General features: G+C 35.0%; 2 protein-coding genes across 4 annotated transcripts; both read left to right on the forward strand.

The window, feature by feature from the left end:
• Positions 1–307: 307 nt before the first annotated feature.
• On the forward strand, positions 308–5,769 carry LOC112284931 (translocon at the outer membrane of chloroplasts 64). Of its 3 annotated transcripts, none has more exons than XM_024525321.2 (14): positions 308–472; positions 571–1,275; positions 1,748–1,900; positions 2,141–2,265; positions 2,425–2,550; positions 2,667–2,849; positions 2,982–3,123; positions 3,373–3,541; positions 3,800–3,934; positions 4,131–4,310; positions 4,575–4,702; positions 4,867–4,918; positions 5,084–5,153; positions 5,322–5,769. In XM_024525321.2, the coding sequence occupies exons 2-14, from the start codon at positions 1,064–1,066 to the stop codon at positions 5,402–5,404; spliced, it is 1,758 nt and encodes a 585-aa protein (XP_024381089.1). In that variant the 5' UTR covers positions 308–472; positions 571–1,063; the 3' UTR covers positions 5,405–5,769. The 3 variants fall into 3 exon arrangements, with proteins under 3 accessions (XP_024381089.1, XP_090107881.1, XP_090107882.1); XM_090251755.1 differs by having other exon boundaries at positions 326–472; positions 789–1,275; XM_090251756.1 differs by lacking the exon at positions 308–472 and having other exon boundaries at positions 1,075–1,275; positions 1,469–1,900.
• A 3,508-nt stretch (positions 5,770–9,277) lies between these two features.
• On the forward strand, positions 9,278–11,129 carry LOC112285136 (dolichyl-diphosphooligosaccharide--protein glycosyltransferase subunit 2). Its single transcript, XM_024525700.3, has 2 exons — positions 9,278–9,484; positions 9,657–11,129. Exons 1-2 carry the CDS (start codon positions 9,293–9,295, stop codon positions 10,887–10,889), a joined length of 1,425 nt encoding a protein of 474 aa, XP_024381468.1. The 5' UTR covers positions 9,278–9,292; the 3' UTR covers positions 10,890–11,129.
• The last annotated feature ends 8,175 nt before the right edge of the window (positions 11,130–19,304 follow it).

Genomic DNA, 19,304 nt, shown 5'->3' on the forward strand with positions numbered 1-19,304 from the left:
CATAAATTCGAACAAACCATATCTGCAGTAAAATTCGAGGTGGCAACCGACGTCGCAGGCTGCCCCGTCGGTTAAGGAAACCATCTGAATGCTTTCTCGTTTCATGTCCTCCTCTAGGAATTCCCGCACGCATTTGCAACTAAGCCGTGTCATGCTGAAATTAGGCGTAAAAGAAAAAGTTGGGGTGTCCTATTTTTGGAGAGCGTGGGGCTCAAAAAGTGGATGATGAAGTCTGTTGACGAAACAAGCCATGCGGTGTCGCTGCGCAAGCAAATAAAGCAAAACCCTAATGGGACCATGCTGCTGCCCCATTCTTTATGAGACGCGTGCCGGGAGTGCCTGTTCCTTCATGCAATTCCCACACTGTGATGGCATGTGTGTGATTCGCACCCTTCAGCTGCGTTTCGTCTTTCGTTTCGAACCGGGCCCCCTGGAATCGAGGATTCCAATCCCCGATTTGGTGAACCATCTGGTGAGAACGAGAACTCTTTCTCCGACGCCCCGATCGTCTGATCTTCTGTTAGAGGTGGAGTGGGAGGGTTAATATTAGCGGTGCGAGCTTGTTTGCAGGTACTTGTTGTTAGAATCGAAGGGATCGTATGGAGCGATCTTGTCCTGGGAGATTCGAAGAATGCAAATCCAGACTCTGGGAGGCTAGATGACAATGGCGTGATTTTGATCATAGGAGCGATTCTTTGGATCGGCGTTGTGAATCAGGTGTAGAAGTCCAGAGCTAGAATTGAATCATTGCGCTGCTGTGGAATGACTTGCGACGTGGTGCTATGCAGCTACCATGCTGTTTTGAGAATTGTGTGGAATTTTTTGGCTGGAGTTTGGACTTTGCATTGGCGAAGGGAGGGGTGATAAGTAAGGGCATTTTGGGACGTGAAGCTGAGATAAATTTTGCTTCGCAACCAGAGGTATTCATCAGGCGGTGAATGAGCTAGGGTTAGGTTTCTTAGTTAGCATTTGGTTTTGTACGTGTTAGGGTGATCAAATCGTTTGGCCCAGCGTGGAGCTCCTTCAATCGATTCGCGGTTTGTTCCGTGGCAGCGGACGAAACATGCCGAGCGACGCAGTGGTGGCGAGGTCGATCGGAGTCCTGCTAGGTCTTGGAATTGCGGGATTCTTCATTCTCAGGCGGACCCTGAAATCTTCAAGCAAGAAGGATAATGGGGCTTTCATATATTACTTTGAGTTGCTCCCTCCACCCCCTCCTCCGCCCCCCAGCGCTCCACTTCCCCTTTCGGGGCTTACATTCGCTGTGAAGGACATGTAAGAACTAACTTCCTATCATTCTTTGAGTCTGTCCATTCTCTTTGATCACCAATAGTGAGAAAATGCAAGAATTGAGGGTATGATGTCTTGATAGTAAGTCAGGATGCTAGAGCTAGGGGTTTATTGTCAGCGATCACTTAATGTGCATCAATCAAGAGTATCGTACCTATTCGGAAACCAATTTTGCCAGGAATTTTGGGAGCCTCCAGATTTGAGCGTGCCGTCTGCCTTTCTCTTCTGCCACTCCTTTTCACTCCGTCCTTTGAGGCGTTGTTTTTTATTCTTCACTTGTTGTAGGAGAATGCGTTGCGAATGTAAAGTATTGTGTATACAAGGAACATACTTCATCAGGATTTTCCAGGATTTTTGATGTTACGATTTCCTTTTGTTTTCTCAGTTGCAGTGTGGTGTGATGTACATGTATGTGCTCTTAGATCGTGTGGAATATATTTGTGGAAATGATAAACAGATTCGATGTGGAAGGCTTTATCACTGGGTTTGGTAATCCAGTCTGGGCCGAGACCCATGAGCCCGCCACCGTCACTGCCCCCGCAGTTAAAGTGCTCGTTGAGGCGGGTGCTAAATGTGTTGGTAAACTTCATATGGACGAGCTTGCTTACAGGTCAATATCTAAGCGTCTTCAGGAAAGCTAGATGCTTTTGGTTTCGATATTATTATAGTAACACAAGGGATTGTCGATACAAACAATTGAACTGTAATAAACTACTGAATACCTACCAATTCTACGCATTCTCGAGTTCGAAAGTTTGGCAGTCTGCTTAGGGTTAGTGGTTTTTATTTTATTTTATTTTTAATTTGTGCATTCTGAGATGAAGCCTGTTGAAATAATGTGGATGTGCAGCATTAACGGAGAAAATAAGCACTATGGGACTCCAGTAAATCCTGCAGCACCTAATCGGATTCCGGGAGGGTCATCCAGTGGGTCAGCCGTTGCAGTAGCTGCCAATTGCGTAGACTTTTCTTTAGGTCAGTGCGTGCAGCTGACTTTTGAATTGAAAATTTGTTAGATTGTCGATCAATGTGTGATATTTTTTGCAGGATTCTTAACCACTCATAATGTATTGTTCACTTATGTGTTTGGTCTGTATTTTTTGACTGACATATTCTTTCTGCTGCGATTACCAGGGACAGATACTGGAGGAAGTGTGCGTGTACCTGCAGCGTTTTGTGGCATTTTAGGATTTCGTCCTTCTCATGGAGCCATTTCAGTATCTGGAGTTCTTCCAATGGCACAAAGTTTTGACACTGTTGGTAATAAATTTTATTTTATCCACGTAGTGATATCTGCCTCCATCTAATGTGAAGTTTGGTAGAGGATTTATCTCTCTTTTTCTTGCTTGCTGATTATGAGTGGCTCGTGAATTCAGGTTGGTTTGCAAAGGATCCGAAAACTTTGCGGCAAGTTGGACATGCTTTACTTCAGCTCCCTTACTCGGATTCTAAACAGCCGCGGCGTGTACTTATTGCTGATGATTGCTTCAAGCTGTCCTTGATTCCCAATGAGGACGTTGTGGGTGCAGTAATCCGATCAGTCCAGAAGCTGCTTGGCCGTAAGTTCTTTCCCATTTTTCCAGGTGTTTTTCAGGAACTGAATTCTCACTTTCTAGGCGGTTCTTATTTCGTCGTGACCCCTAAATGCAACAGAGTTCAGGAAATTTAATATTTTTATTACTGTTGTCCAGGACAAGTTCTTCAATACATCAATCTTGGAGACTTTATTAGGCGGAATGTGCCAAGCCTGAAAGAATTGGAAAAGGAAATTAGCAATGGGTCTCCTATTGGGGCACTTACTCTCCTTCGAACTGCTATGCAGTTGCTTCAAAGGTATGCGTATGGACTTCTGTAATAAAGCCTCAAAGGTTTTGAACGTGCTTGATTAATCCAGGTTCGGGGTGCATTTTGACGTATAATTCTTCTGGATTTTACGAGACATGATTGATTGGAACCAGTTCTTCAGTATAGCTTATCCATGCATCACTCATTCGTCTTTGCAATGTTGCTTTTCTGTTGATTGCAACGGCACATTTGGTTGCTGTATGAGAAATTAAACCAGCATTCATGTGGTCCTTGCAGGTGGGAGTTCAAAGAGAACCATCAAGAATGGTTAGAGAATGCAAAGCCTGACCTTAGTTCTGACATAGCTGCCCGTGTACAAGCTGCTCTCGACATGAAGGGAGATCAGGTGTCTTTAGTGCAACAGATTAGAAACGAGGCTCGCTTTGCCATTAACGACCTTCTAAAGGTAAATCTTTTTGAATCGGTAGTTTTGAAGGAATGTATCCACTGTTGATAAGCTAAGTATTGCTCATAGCCATGTTGGCAGTCATTCAGATTGACTATTGCTTTCGTACGTTTCTCAGACGTGCTTTGGTTTGTTGTAGGCTCTTCATTGCTGATACGTATGCATATACATTAGTTAAGTACCATTTTTGTGGTACGTGGTAGTTCTGTTACAGTAGAAACTCGTGACTTACAACTAAAATGCCTGATTTTGTCACAGAATGACACAATATTAGTAATGCCAACTGTCCCTGACATACCTCCCAAGTTGGGCATAAAAGCAGATTTTCCCGACGAATTCCGTGCGAGAGCATTTGATTTATTATCTGTATCAGGAATGTCGGGTTGCTGTCAGGTTGGTTCGTGACCCTTGATGCGTGAGCTCAAGTGTTTTAGATGTCTGGAAGTATTTGTAGAGACTTGGATTCGTGTGTTCGATGGTGCATGTATTAATTTATTGGGTGGTGCAATTATTGATGAATGTAGTTCTTTGCCCTTGATGGTTGTGTTTATATTAAGTAACACGTTGAAAGTGTAATTAAACGTTTCAGGTGAGCGTCCCGGTTGGAGAATACAACAATGTTCCTACTGCGGTATCTTTGCTCGCTAAACGGGGGTCTGATAGATTTTTGTTGGATACAGTGTTGACTGCTTATCCCACCATTCAAGAAGAAGCAAAGGGTGCCTCCGATCGATTTTCTGCGGAAGCTGCCGAAATGGCCAAAGAGAAGGTCTGAATGTGTTGCCCTCTTTTCGGCTGTGCTGGAAGTTATGAGAATGTTTGGGCAAGTACCGTATTATTTACCAGAAAATCTTCTTCCTGCTTCTTTCTCCATACTGTCAAATTTGTGTGTTAAAATTTTAAACCTCTGGAGTACCCTTTATTTAATAGATTGGTCATCATTTTGAACAGTTAGATTTGTTGAGCATCGGTTTAAGTAGCCTTATTAATTCTGTTTTGTATTATTATACCGTATTCTGTTTTCTTGTTGTAGGGCAATGCTTCGTTCAAGGAGAAGGATTACAAGAAGGCCATTAGTCATTACACTGATGCAATTCGGATGGATGAGAATAATGCTACGTTCTACAATAATCGTGCCATGGCATATCTTCAGCTATGCAGGTGAGGTTTTCAAACATTAAATACACTATTTACGCTATCATTGCATACGCGTTTCTTGTTTAGTAATGTGCAACTACAAGTCCTGATCATGTTTTGTATACCTTAGTGATTTCTCGTTATACTTATTTAGTTGTTTGACTAAGGCTTCTTTCATTACCGTCCAGCTTTCAAGAAGCTGAAGCGGATTGCACAAAAGCGCTTGGCCTTGACAAGAAGGTTAGTGGATTGAATCACTCTAAACTCACCAACGCTAGTGGATTTAACATGGACTACTTAAATTGGTTATGTTCATTTGTTCGGTTGATTTTTATTCGGAATCGATGCTTTACATCATATCATCGTTTTGTGAGTAGTATCATGATGTGGTTGTTTTGGTTGCAGAGTGTGAAAGCTTACCTAAGGAGAGGCACAGCTCGTGAATTTTTAGGTTACTATAAAGAGGCTAATGATGGTAAGAAACATCTCCTCTTTGGACCTTGTAGGCCAGTCTGTCAATTAAAAGTTACACCTGAAACAACGGATTTTTTCATTTCGTGTTGGTTAGGACATATCACGATCATTTGTGGACTTTTTTGATGCATACTTACATGCCACTGTTGTGTTGGTTGTGTGTGAACAGACTTTAGGCAAGCTCAAATCTTAGAACCTACCAATAAGACAGCTAGTGAAGCGTTGGCCAGACTGAAGAAGCTTCTTATTTAAAGGAAAGTCTGATTTGGTTTAGTTTTTCAAGAATTACTATGTGGAGGAGGGTTGCTTATTGCAATTCATGATCACATCTTGTGAACTATATGAGCTTCTTCTGCCTTTGAGACTTGACCCGTCCATGAAAGTCGTTTTCATCTGTGTTCGTCCGAGAGAGCTCGATATTTGTCCAGAGCAATTTAGATGTACATCAGACGTGTTTTTGAGGTGCAGTACATGTTTCCCCAGGGATCGTGCTGAGCGTAGCGGCGTAGGTAGATTAAAACGGGGCTTATCTGTGCTTCGTTTATGACCATAGCATATTTTGATTCCTCAACGTGTATCCTAAATGTGGTTAAAGCAAGGACACAGGATTTTTATTATTGACTTGAGTTGAAACCTTGCAACGGAACCCTCTTGATTTGTGATCATCTTTGTCTTGAAACCCTCTTTTAGAAGGTAATGCGATTTTAACAAATATAGTTTGTCCTTGATGGAAATTTAACGTCTTGGGCGTCAAAGATGGAGTCATTTTGTTTCTTGGTGTGGTTGCATTAAAAGCTTCCATGAGTAGAAACTAGTTAGAAATGTGGGGTTGCATGGAAATATGAGTGGAGCCTTGTTTTGGGAAGCTCTGCAAGGGTTTAATTCAGCAACGAAGGAATTATTCATGATACGGACACAGCCTGGACAAAAAAAACAAAAAAAAAAGAAAGTACATGGCAGATACCTGCATGCAAATTAACACGATTCAAATGCGTTCGTTGAGCTCTGCATACATGTTAAGCTATCTTTCTCATTTCTTGTCGAAAGTACTCATAGAATGATAGCTACGTCGTAGATGAATATTTTAACATGTATATCATGATTTTGTATCATTTTCTGAATTAAAACCAATTCTTTCTATGTAACTTCCAATTTTAATTGATTAATGTTGTAAACTTAACTTGTGTTTCAATTATATTTCTTTTTATGATGTCGTGGAATATATGTTTCTATATTCTTTTTGGAATTATGTACATGTTACTGTTCTACTGGTTTTGTTTAAATTTACAAACTTGCCTTTAATTCAAAATTCAAATTTAATCGTCTTAGGCTGAGTATGTCAAGTATCAAAATGAAATTTAAGTATACACATTTATCTTACCACTTTATTGCCACATCATCTTTAACATAAATAAATCGTATGTAATAATGTTTCTTAATGTGAAGATGATTTAGTGATATTTTATATGGTGTTGAAATATTATGTTCTTTAATATTTCAAACATACACATGTTAAAATTTATTTGAAGATGATTGCATGAATATATAAATTAATAATTATAATAGAAAAGCTTCTTGATTTGTAAAAACCTTCTTCTACATATATTATGCCCTTATTTTCTCAATTTTATAACAAAGTTCAAAACCTTAGTTCTTTAATAACTTCCAACTTAAAATTCAATTATAAATTTACAAGAAATATAACATATAAAATCCAAAAAGAACCTAATAGATATTTATGAAGAGATTTATACTTGAAGTTATTTATAATGTTTGTAGCAATAAAAACAATTGCCTTCATATTTTAGTAAGTTCTATAACATATCTTTATTAATAAATTTATTAAATTTTGTATTTTAAAAAATAAATCTAAATAAAACTTTCTGTATGATGTTTGATAGGTAAAAAAAATTATTTAAAAAATAAAAAATACAAATATGAATTATATAGACTTTCAAGGCAATTACATATATTACTTTCAAATACTTGCTATAAATACAAATCTTACTTAAATATAAAAAATATATCTAATAAAAAAACATAAAATTTATTTAAAAATTAGATTTTTCTATTTTATAATTTTAATTCTTAAGTAACTCCATAAGTACAATATTTATCCAAATCATTGTAAAATTAGTTTAGGATTTAAAGTAATCTTTTTAAAGTATATATCAATATGTACCTTTGATATGATTTTTTGGAATGAAAGGTCTTTTAAGGACCTTACTTAAAATTAACAAAAAATAATCAATTTTGGTATTTAAAAAAAAATAGAAAAAAAATATTTTTTTAAATAAAAAGATACGAGTGTAGAAGCAATAAAGATTCTCTTTGTATTTTTTCTATTTTCTTTTTTAATATTTGCTATAAATTTATACAATAATTTTTTAAAAATATCAACAACGTCATGTCTATTATTGTTCTATAGTAATTTTTTTGTAGTTTATAGGTACTTATCTTGAGAAATATTAATGTTTTTTATGGCTTTTTTGGTTTCCTATAAAATACTTTATCATTCTAAATTATATATATATATATATATATATATATATATATATATATTTAGCTATTGTTGGTATTTCTTAATAAGTTTGTAAATATAATTTGACCTATTAAAGATGGTACCAAATTATATAATGCAATTGCATTATATTTTGTCATTGGCTTTACATTTGCTAAAACTATTGATAGTGAAAAAAAATATTGGTTGCAACATATATATATATATATATATATACATATAAAATTTGAACTGAAACAATAGTTAGTAAATCTCTTCATAGTGTGCTAATATTTACAAAATAGTCACTTGTTTCAAATAGATTTTAAAAAAAGGAAATATGACTTTAGAAAAGTATGCAATAATTCCCTACTAATAACTTAAACTAACTTGAAGGACTCCTATTGGTACAAGTGGAACTTTCAAGAAATTTGGACTTTTGTAAGCTTGAATTTATAACAAAAATGAAAAGAGGAGTAGAAGAAGGGATGAATGATTTAAAAAAAATAAGAAAGGATTATGAAAATTAATTGGGTTTCAACAACCTTTTTAAGCAATGTAGATAATATTGTTTTAAGAATTTGATTTAAAAGTCATATTTATGAAAAAAAATTGCTAGCATGTGAATTTGCATTACAACAAGTTATTAAAAAATGTTAATATTTTATATTTTCGGTGTAAGAATAGATCATGTATTTTAAAAATAAAATACTTATTTGACAAAAACATGAAATATAGTTGATAAATTTTAAATCAATCAAAGGATTTATTTTATTATTTTAATATGAATTGATTGTAAACCTCAAAAGTCTTATATTCTTTATTTGATCATTAATATTCATATTATTTAAGATCAAATAATAAAATAATGATTGTCAAAATTTTAAATTTGTTGCAATATTTATTTTAAAAGTAATAATTTAATGATTAATTACTGCAAAACAAATAAGCTTCAAGAAGTTTTCATATAATTTTTAATTTATAATGAAATTTTACTTTATAAATATATATATATATATATATATTGTTATCAGTGCATATGGTTGATTACAACTAGCTTTCTATAAAGAAATTGATGCATATGTTTTTTTTTAATGATTTTTTCCATAGACTCTTCCATTTAAATTTTATTTTTTAATTAAATAAAATAGTTGGTGAATTATTTTGTTTAAATCATCTGAATGTATCTTATAATAAATTAGATTTTACCTTTAAATTTATATATTTTTTGAAATAAAAATCAAATTTTAGTTGATTATTTAGATACATAAGTTATTTATCTAAACATAGGATATTGTTAATGCCTCCAAAAATTTTGCTACTGCCATCACAATCTTCCATTCATCACATACTACCTACACCCTTTGTCAATGCTATCTAGCTATAAATCTACATATATATATATATATATATATATATATAAATATTCATTCACACTTGCACAAATTTGCGTTAATAAGGCAACCCAACAAACTCACTAAAATGAGCAATGTAAGGTCGAATCCTTTGCCAGAGAGTCAAGGACCGTGCCACATCAGCTCAACACTTCGCCCACGTCAGCCACTCTCAAGGAGGGCCACGTCCTTCTCCGCATCTACCATATACGCAATACCGCCCGCGTCGAAGCGTAGACTCTTGAAATGTTCATAACGCGTAATTATACCGAAGAGTCTGGTTTTTGTGAAGCCTCCTGCTCCTTCTGCTCCATTGCAAAGCCAAACCCTTGCAGCAGCAGCTCGAAACCCACGATCTGGCGATGGTTTGATGTGCTTGCAATCCCCTTCGACCACGCTGATAAGCTCCGCCCCCTGCTGCTGCCTCTTCATTCTCAAGTGGGTTTCCGTTTATTTTCCCGCATTCTCTAACTTGCAGTGTGTCGTTGTTTTTGAAAGTGTTGGTAGTTTTGCGAGGTCAATGGTGGAAACCTTGTGTGCGGGAATTTGGAACTTGGGTGTGGAATTGAATTAGAGTGTTTTTTTGTTTTTTTTTTTTTCGTGTGTGAAGGATAAGGGAAGAAAGAATCGGAGAGGAGTTTTTGAAGCTATGACGATGGGGTCATCCCCTGCTGCGACAGTGTTGGTGCTTGTAATGTGCTGCTTGCTGTGTGGAGGAGGAGCTGCTGTGGAGGGAGGGCTCATTGTGGAGCTCGTGACGCCCTCGGTGTCCCTTGGATCCGATGCGCAGAAGCTTCAGGTGTCTGTGACCTCGTCCGATGGGTCGCCTGCTCCCGCTGCTACAGTGGCACTCGCTTCCGTTCACTCTGTCGCGTCTGATTCTCCAGTTTCGATCTCCGAGCAGAGCTTTGCATCTATTGGAGATGGTAAGTATGAATTGGGGCTTTCGTCAAGTGACCTCTTCTTGGGGAAGTACAAGCTCCGGATTGATGCATCATCGGACGATGATAAGGGTTTCCTGGACACTGTGATTGCCGTGACTGCCCCCATTTCGGTGTCCAATGTGAAGGTTGGTGTAGTAGAGGGCGATAGCGTCCTCCCTGAGTCGGATGCTAGGTTAGAGTTTAAGCAGACGACGACATTGTCGGCAACCCACTTACAGAAGCTCAAACTCGCATTTGAGGTCAGTGGTCCATCCGGTGCTCTGTTCAAACCCCAGCAGGTTATGCTGAAGCTGAGAGGCGAGAGTGGCGTGGAGCAGACTTTCCTCATCAAATCTTCGACAGGAAACTCTTACGAGCTCACTTTGGACTTCACAAAGTTGGTGGAGAAGCTGAACCACCAATCGGGTGTTTATACTGTTGACCTAATCGTCGGTGACGATGTCATGGAGAACTCATTTTTGTGGACTTTGGCGTCTTTGGATCTGGACTTGCCAGAGGGCCCTGAAGGAGCATCATCCGCACCCGTCTCCAAATTTGGTCCCAAGCCTGAGATTTCTCACATCTTCCGTCAGCCCGAGAAGAGGCCTCCGACGTATCTCTCGATGGCGTTCTTAGTTCTGACCTTGCTCCCACTTGTAGGGTTCTTCGTCGCCCTCCTGCAACTTGGCGTCAACCTAAAGAATCTTCCATCCGGCGGATTGCCGCTAGCTGCCGCTGCTGGGTTCCACGGTGGTATTGCAAGTATCCTGGTTCTGTACCTCATGTTCTGGTTGAAGCTGAACCTATTCACGACGTTGCAGGTGCTTGGATTCCTAGGTTTGTTGACTCTCGTGCCTGGGTTTAACATTCTTTCCTACTTGGCAAACCTTTCGTCAGCTTCCAAAGTGAAAACGTCGTAGTGACACTGCCGCTTAGTTTTGGGCGTATGGAAGTGGTTCAATGGACACGTGTTGGATTTATTGTTGCCTAAGATTTATACTTTGAGCCCAGTTTTGATGCCTTGTAGATCACTATCTGTAATTTGGAGCTCTTAGAAAAAGTACAGAGGACGTGCAGTTACTGCTTACCTTGCGCTCCCTGCCTTCATATGCCCTGTCCCTTCCTGGTAAAATGGAATAGAATTTGTCAACTTCAGAGCAGTAACACTCGTTTGAATGCATACCTTGATTGCTATGTTTCAATTGACTGGGTGCTTTGTACATGTCGTGACTTAATGATCCGAGGCTGCAACATCTATTTTCGCTATTCCAGAATAATGCAAAACGCAGGAATGAAGTGTGGCTTTTTAATGGTATATCAGCCATTAGAAGGTGGGTGTGATTTGTGGCATTTGAAATGCTTCGACAATGTGGCATTTGAATTGCGGTGCATTGAAGCTGGTAACTAAACATGAGAGTCGAGCTCTCTTGTCCGTGTAGGACTAGACACAATTGTAACTTTCAAAGGTGGGAGTTCACTGGATATGGGATTTTTTTTTCTTCTTTTTCCAAAGTTAATCCTGCTGATTCAAACTGTTGTTGTTGTTTTTGTTTTATATATATATATATATATATATATATAAATAATATTTTTTATAATTTTTATAATTTTGGTTTTTGATTTTTCTTGATGTTAATGACCAAATACCTCGGAGTGCCTTCGCTTCTATAATTCGTCATCATCTCTTTCGATGGCCATTCCATACGATTTGAAAGTGGTTAAATGTCTTTTTATTTATTTTTGATTTATTTAATTTTTTGTTACTCCAACATCCAGAATTTGACAACATAACTAATTTGTCATTGTATTTTTAGTGTTAATATTAATGAGCATTTGGGGTAGGGCAGAGTAGGTCCAATTATTGTAAAGTGACAAGCATTGCAATATTCAGATTTTGTAGTTGTAAAATTATTTTGTATGTACATAATACAATATATGAAGCTTAAAAATGGACAAACCATAACATTGGCATGTTGTATGGACAACTTATATTGTTTGAAATGTAAGGTGGCAACAAGGAAAGTGACAAATGTAACAGTTTCAAGTGAAGATGGAAGAATGTTGTAGCATCAATACACTGGACACTTGAATATACAAAGCTTGATTGCACTTTTGGAGGTTGTAAATAGGATAAATCTCAGCCACCAACTTGATTTTAGACCTTTTATTTGTGAGCATTGTTTGTAGGGGAAAAAAAGAAAAGAAAAAGTAAGAAAAGATGTTTATTCCAAAATGCCAAATGTGTATTTGAAAGGTATTAGAAATGTAAATAAATAAAATCTTCATTTTTATTATTATTTTGATATTTATTTTAAAATTAAAATATTGTATTTATTAAAAAAATATATTTCACTTGTCAAATACAAGAGTAGATTATTACAACTTTTATAAGTATTAAAGACTAAATAGAATAATTCTATTAAATAATTATTTTTTTACTATTGATATCAATACTACTAAAACAACATAGATAAACAAAAATCTCTACAAAAATTAATTTAAATATTATTTATACTCTTATTACAAATATAAAAAAAAAAGTAATAAAAGACAATACTTTATACAAGCTAATGTCACTCTAAATATGATGATATATAATTTGGAATTACAAATGTCTTTATAATCTTTTATCATATAAAGTGTCAAAATATGAGTTTGTATGGTCTGGTTAAATAATGATGAATTTATGTACACTTTAGAAGATTAAAATGAAATTAAGAATAATATATTTTCAAAACAAGAAGTTGCTAGAAGTACTATTGTTAAGTGCAAAAGAAAATTTAAGATTCAAAAGATAAAATTAGAATATCTTAAATTGAGAATAGGATACAAAAATAGAGTTGATTAAATTGATGATGGTCTCAATCTTATTTCTATGTATACTAGTTAATAAGAAAACCATGTAAATGCTTTGAAGAAGAGTAAGACTCATATATTGTCTAAGTTGTAGAGTACCTTCATAGTTGCATTCAACACAAATATTTTTTTTGAAAATACTTTTATAGCCACATGCTATATTTAAGTATTCCTATAGATTTACCACATGTCTAAAAGTTTCTTTAATTCTTTTTTGACTATAATTCTTCGTAATTTACAAATATTGACTTATTTCTATTCATTTCTATTTTCTTAAGTAAAATAGGTGTCTAAAATAATATTATATAACCATGTCCAAATTAAACTTATTACTATTTAAGTTGGATTTTAAATAAGCATATGATTTAATTATAAAAGACTTTATACATAAAGCTATTGTGGCTTTAGATTCTTGTACTAAATTCATGGATTCAAGAAGGCTAATATTTACATATATTAAATCAATGGACATTGTTAATAAAAGAAAACTTACTAAAGATTTGAAATTCAAAAAAAGATAAATAATATATTTCTTACTAGTAAAAAAATCTATAATTTAATTAATTTTTAAAAATGATATAAAATATAATAAAAGAATTAATCTCTATGAAGAAAATATAGAATTTAGTTAACCTATATGTAATATGTCTTTTATAAAGACCTCAAATAAATAAATGATAAAAAAATAATAATAGAATTTTGTTTTGAATAATTGAAACCAATAGAATAATATAACATATAAACAAGAAATATGATCTTATTTGAAATAAAATGAATAACTTAGAATAGACTCATCAAAAATGAAAATTTTCTTGACATAAAATTCCAAAAATATCTAGCAAATGCCTTCAAAAGCTTGCTAGAATATGACTTAAAACCAATACAATAGAACATTACATAAAAAGAATCATGTTAAGTGGAACTACTCCACTCCAATGTTTGTAATTCTTCCTCTAAACTACTTACGTATAGCTTTGAATCACAAACTTGAAGCCACAATGTCAAAATCTTATTTATGTAATGCATGAAACATTAGCAAAATAATACACCTCTGTATGTTTCAAAAAGGATCATCATCTCAAGCTTAGAGTTGTGCCCATTTCTGCCACGGTCAAAATTGTTGCAAAATGCCTGAATTTCATGTGAATCCTAGCAGCATCAACTTGATTTACTAAGGGAGTGATTAGTGAAAAATGAGTTGTAAATTAGCACAACGGATGTGGATTATAAGTGGTAGTCAATTCAATGGGAGTGAGTTACGTTTGACTTAGGAACTTAAACATTTAAGTTAACCATTTTAAGCAGGGAGTTGTCAGAATTGACATGAAACTATGTGGAATTGGCACTTCTTCGCTTCTGCATTCGGTATTTTGCAGCTTCTAAATGGATACGACGAATGCTTTTCATTCATATGAACTTCTAGACTATGTGCACGAAAATGCATCCACCTTGATGCTAATCTATTTCGAGCTAGTTTCTGTGAGAAGATTTGAGATCTGTTTTGTTTTTGTTGAGAATGTTTAGAAAGACACAAGAGTAATAGTAAGTCATACACACACACAAGAGTAGTAGTAAGTCATACACACAAGAGGGTTTCTAAGGAGAGAGAGCTTCACACACAAAAATCTATTGATCTGGTTGTGTCTCGTATACAAGAAGAGAAAAAGGAGAGATGATAAACAATACTTCTCCACTAGACTCTAAATACTGTAGCTATAGTATTTACTGTATTCTACAATAAATATTGTGGAGAGCGCCGGCCATATTTAATTATCTCAACACTCTTCCTCGCTCATTATAATATTTACATAATATAAAATTTGTATAGAATTATGATTTATACTCTTCTGTGATCTTGCAAGATTAACAATTGTTGCCTCATTAAAACCTTATCTAGGAAAACCTTATTTTATTTAAAGACAAAACCATAGATGAAGGAAAAAGAATACAACATCATTTTCTTTAATTATTTAAAGAGCTCAATAATTTTCTTATTCAAGAAGAGTAAGTCGCCACATATCAATGCCATAAGTAAGTCGACGATGGTTGCTTAATGGAAGAGCTTTGGTAAAGAGATCAACAAGGTTATTTGTAGATTCAATTTTCTTAATTATAAGTGCATGATCAGTAATCAAGTCATGGATATAACTAAAATACTTTCGATCAATATGCTTTGTCTTATCGCCTTTAATGAAACCAACTTGCATCTGTGCAATACAAGCACTATTATCTTCATGCAAGATAGTTGAAGAATCATCATATGAAAATCCATAGGTTGTTTGAATGAATTTATCAATTGATCACAACCAAATACATTCTCGAGATGCTTTATGTAAGGCAATAATTTCTGCATGGTTGGATGAAGTTGCAGTCATTGTTTGTTTCACTGATTTTGATGTTATTGCAGCTCTATGTCTTAAGAATACATATCATGTTTGAGATTTAGCTGTTGCAATATCAGATTTATATCCTGCATCACAATATCCAACGAATTTTGGATCTGCGGATTGTGTATAGTATAATCCCAAGTCTTTAGTACCTTTTAAATAATGTAATAAATATTCGATGCCGTTCCAATGTTGTAGTGTTGGATGTGCAATATGTCTTGCAAGAACACTAATTGCAAATGCAATATCTGGTCTTGTAGATGTAGCTAAATACAAAAGTACTTCAACTGCTGCGAGGTATGGATATTGATCTTCCAATATTTCCTCCTCCTCTTCGCATGGGCGGTATGAAAAATGACCATCACGACCACGTCCAACCATTGGTATGGACAATGGATAAGCATCAATCATATTAAATCTTTGCAAGATTTGTCTAATATACATTAGTTGGTAGAGAAAAATGCTACCATCTGTTAGATGCATAATCTGAAGACCAATACAAAAAGTTATTTTTCCTAGCATTTTCATCTCAAATTTACATATAAATAGGTTAGTAGCTGTAACACATGCAGATGTAATGCCCACAAGATTAGGATCATCAACATATACAACGATGAACACAAAACAAGTTTTATCTCATTTGATAAACAAACAAGGGATTAATGGATCACTTATAAAATTATTTGTAATTAAATAATCTCGAAGATGTTGATACCACATGCATTTGGATTGTTTTAAACCATACAAGGCCTTACATAATTTAATACTCGGATATTGTCCTAGAGCAGGTCGATTTGGAGTTCCTGTTTCTAAGCCAAGTAGAACTTTCATGTAAATATTTGCATCAAGAGAACCATATAGATATGTAGTTACTACATCCATCAGATGCATCTCAAGGGTGGCATGAACTGTCATTCCAATAATATATCGAAATGTAATTGAATCCATGGCTGGAGAATATGTGGATTCATAATCAATGCCAAATTGTTGAGTAAATCCTTGAGCAACAAGATGAGCTTTATAGCAGGTTATTTGGCCTTAAACATCTTGCTTGCATATTAATACCATTTTATATCCCACAGGGCGAGATGTATGAGTGTCTACAATTGGACCAAAGACTTTCTTCTTGCGCAAAGAGGCATACTCTTCCTCAATAGCAGTTTTCCATTTTGACCAATCTGAGCGACGTATTGCCTCTTGGATGGTTTGAAGTTCAGGATCATTTTCCTCGCAAGAAAGGGCTTCTAGAATCATATATGCAAATGATTCATCTACCATAATAGATGGTCTATCCCAAATATCATCTGTAATATAATATAAAATAGATAATTCTTTACTCAACTTGTTCTTATTTCTCCCAATTCCAAGCTTATTTTTCATAGGAATTGAAGGTACATTATGCATGGATATATCATCATGAATTGGTAGTCCTCCAAGATGTGTGGAAATTTCTTGAGAAATAATACCAGGATTAGTCAATTTTATAGCTTTCTTCTTTCGTGGTTGCTTAACTAGTCCATGAGTTCTTTTAGTTGTTGTTGTTATAACTTGAGGTATTGTAGTTAATGGCACTGCAATCTGAGCAAGTGCATTCTAAGCTTCATTGATAGGAACTCTTATAATTCTAGGTGCATCATTGAAGCCATCAGGTGTTTCATCTGCAATCTATTTTAGATGCAAAATCTTAGCAACTTCAGTTTCTGCCAAAGATGTTATAAGATCGGGATTCATTATAAACGTTTCTTGTGCTTCAAATATGAGTACTTTATTTCTTTGTTGAATGGATATTCTTCCTTGAAGAGATGGGAATACATTTTCTTCAAAACGGTAATTTTGCAAACGTGCACGTAATAATGTGCCAGTTGATGGATCAACAATACGAATAATGCTTGGTGAATCAAAACCAACATATATGCATTCTTGTCGATGAGCTCCAATAGTACGCCGTTGAGGTTTTGGTACTGGAATCCAAGCACGGCAACCAAATACTCATAAGAGAGATACCTTTGGAACACAATCCAAAATGAGCTCATGTGGTGAAAAAATTTCAAGAGAAGAAGGGTGGAGGCGTATTAATGCAGAAAACATGTAAAACTGTATGACCCCACATAGATCCAGATAAATATGCATGAAGGAGGAGTGGCCAGGTAATGAGTTGTATATGCTTTATAAATGACTCTGCAAGTCCATTTTGAGCATGTTCATATGAAACACAATATGTTAACTCGATTCCTATTACAATACAATAGTCTTCAAAAGACTTTGATGCGAATTCTTTTGCATTATCCATATGCAATGTTTTTATAGGATAATCAAGAAAATGTATCCGAAAGCGAATAAGCATAGATATAAGATTAGCGAACACCATGTTTTGAGTTGATAATAATGAAACATGTGATTGTTTACTTGATGCATCAACAAGGACCAAAAAATAACAAAATGATCATGATATTGGATTAATAAGACCACAAATATCACTATGTAATCTTTCAAGCGTTGGTGGTAATTCTTGTGGAAGTTTCCAAATTGTAGGTCGAGTAATCATTTTATCTTGCATGCATGCACGACATAATTCCATAGAATCTACATCTGCAGGCTTTAAATTGTACCTAGTTATACATGGAATGATATTTTTAAATAATGTGGATCTTGGATGTCCCAATCGTCCATGCCAGAGAGAAATACGACTCTTTGAAATAGATGATGCAAAATTAAATATAATGGGAGGCCGAATCACAATTCGGTATAAACCATTTTCTTTAGCAAAAGCTTTTTCAACAACTTTATGGTTCTTTGCAAGAATCAAAACCTCTTTTCTATTAAAAGTGGCGGTCGAGAGATAATAACCATTAATACACAGATCTTGGTAGCTGATTAGACTCTGAAGTGTTGAGGGTGCAAACATCGCATGTTTATATTTTATGATGGAACCCGCAGGTAATTTTACCATCGTTGTGCCCTCTTGGAAACAAAACGCATTTGCTCCAGCCACGGTCATCATATTTTCATTTTGCCAAGTTGAAGATTTTTCAATAAAAAATCGTCTATCTTACAAGATAGTATGTATTGTTGTAGAATCAATGAGTACATCATTTGATTCATCATGAGAGGTTCTATCATTTATATAAGCCTCTAAGTCATCAACATCAATTGAATCCATGGATGCATCCATAGTATGAACTTCACGAGCCTCAGCTCGCAATTTCTTATTTTCTTAGAATATTTTAATAAAACATTCTGAAGTACGGCACGCATGTACTAAATGTCCAATCATTCCACACTTATAGCAAGAACGCATCTCTGATTTTTGTTTTCTACTATAATTAATAGTAGAACGTTTATTCTTTCCATATAGGTAGAAATGGTCATGACTATGACTACCATAATACTTATGAGCACGTTTTCCATGTTTATATAATTTCTTCTTAGACTTTGAAATATTAAGTGCATGAGATTTTGGAACTGTAGTTCTAATAGGACGAGCTTCCGCATTGCACAAGAGTAATTCATTTTGCTTCTCCACAAGAAATAAATAGAATATGAGATCAGAATGACTCTGAAATTTCATGTTCCTGTATTGTTGTGCAAGCACAATAGATACATGAAGAAATATAGAGAGAGTTTTCTCAATCATTTCTTCTTCAGAAATGCTTTGTTCACATAATTGTAATTGTGAGACAATACTATACATTTCACTATTGAAAGCATTTAAATTTGGAAAATCCAAGACACATAAATGTGTCCAATTATGATGTGCATGTGGAAGAAAAATGGTCTTTTGAAGATTAAACCTAGATTTAAGATTCTTCCAAAGTTCTCCAGGATCTTCCATTTCCAAATATTGATGTTGTAATACAGCTACAAGTTGACGACGAAAGAGAAGAAGTGCTTTCCAACGAATAGTAGGAGGTATAGAAATACTTATTGTAGGAGATTCTTCAAACATAATGACATCCGAGAGTTGTTCTGCAAATAAGTTTGCTTTTGTCATTTTTTCCCATAATAGATAATTGTTTCCATCCACAGTCAATGGTGGAAATAAAAGAGCTTGAAAATGTTGGGATGCACTGGTAATAGTTGGAACCATAGTAG

Source organism: Physcomitrium patens, chromosome 7 (assembly GCF_059467195.1).
Source record: "Physcomitrium patens ecotype Gransden chromosome 7, ASM5946719v1, whole genome shotgun sequence".
Classification (NCBI taxonomy): Eukaryota; Viridiplantae; Streptophyta; class Bryopsida; order Funariales; family Funariaceae; genus Physcomitrium; species Physcomitrium patens.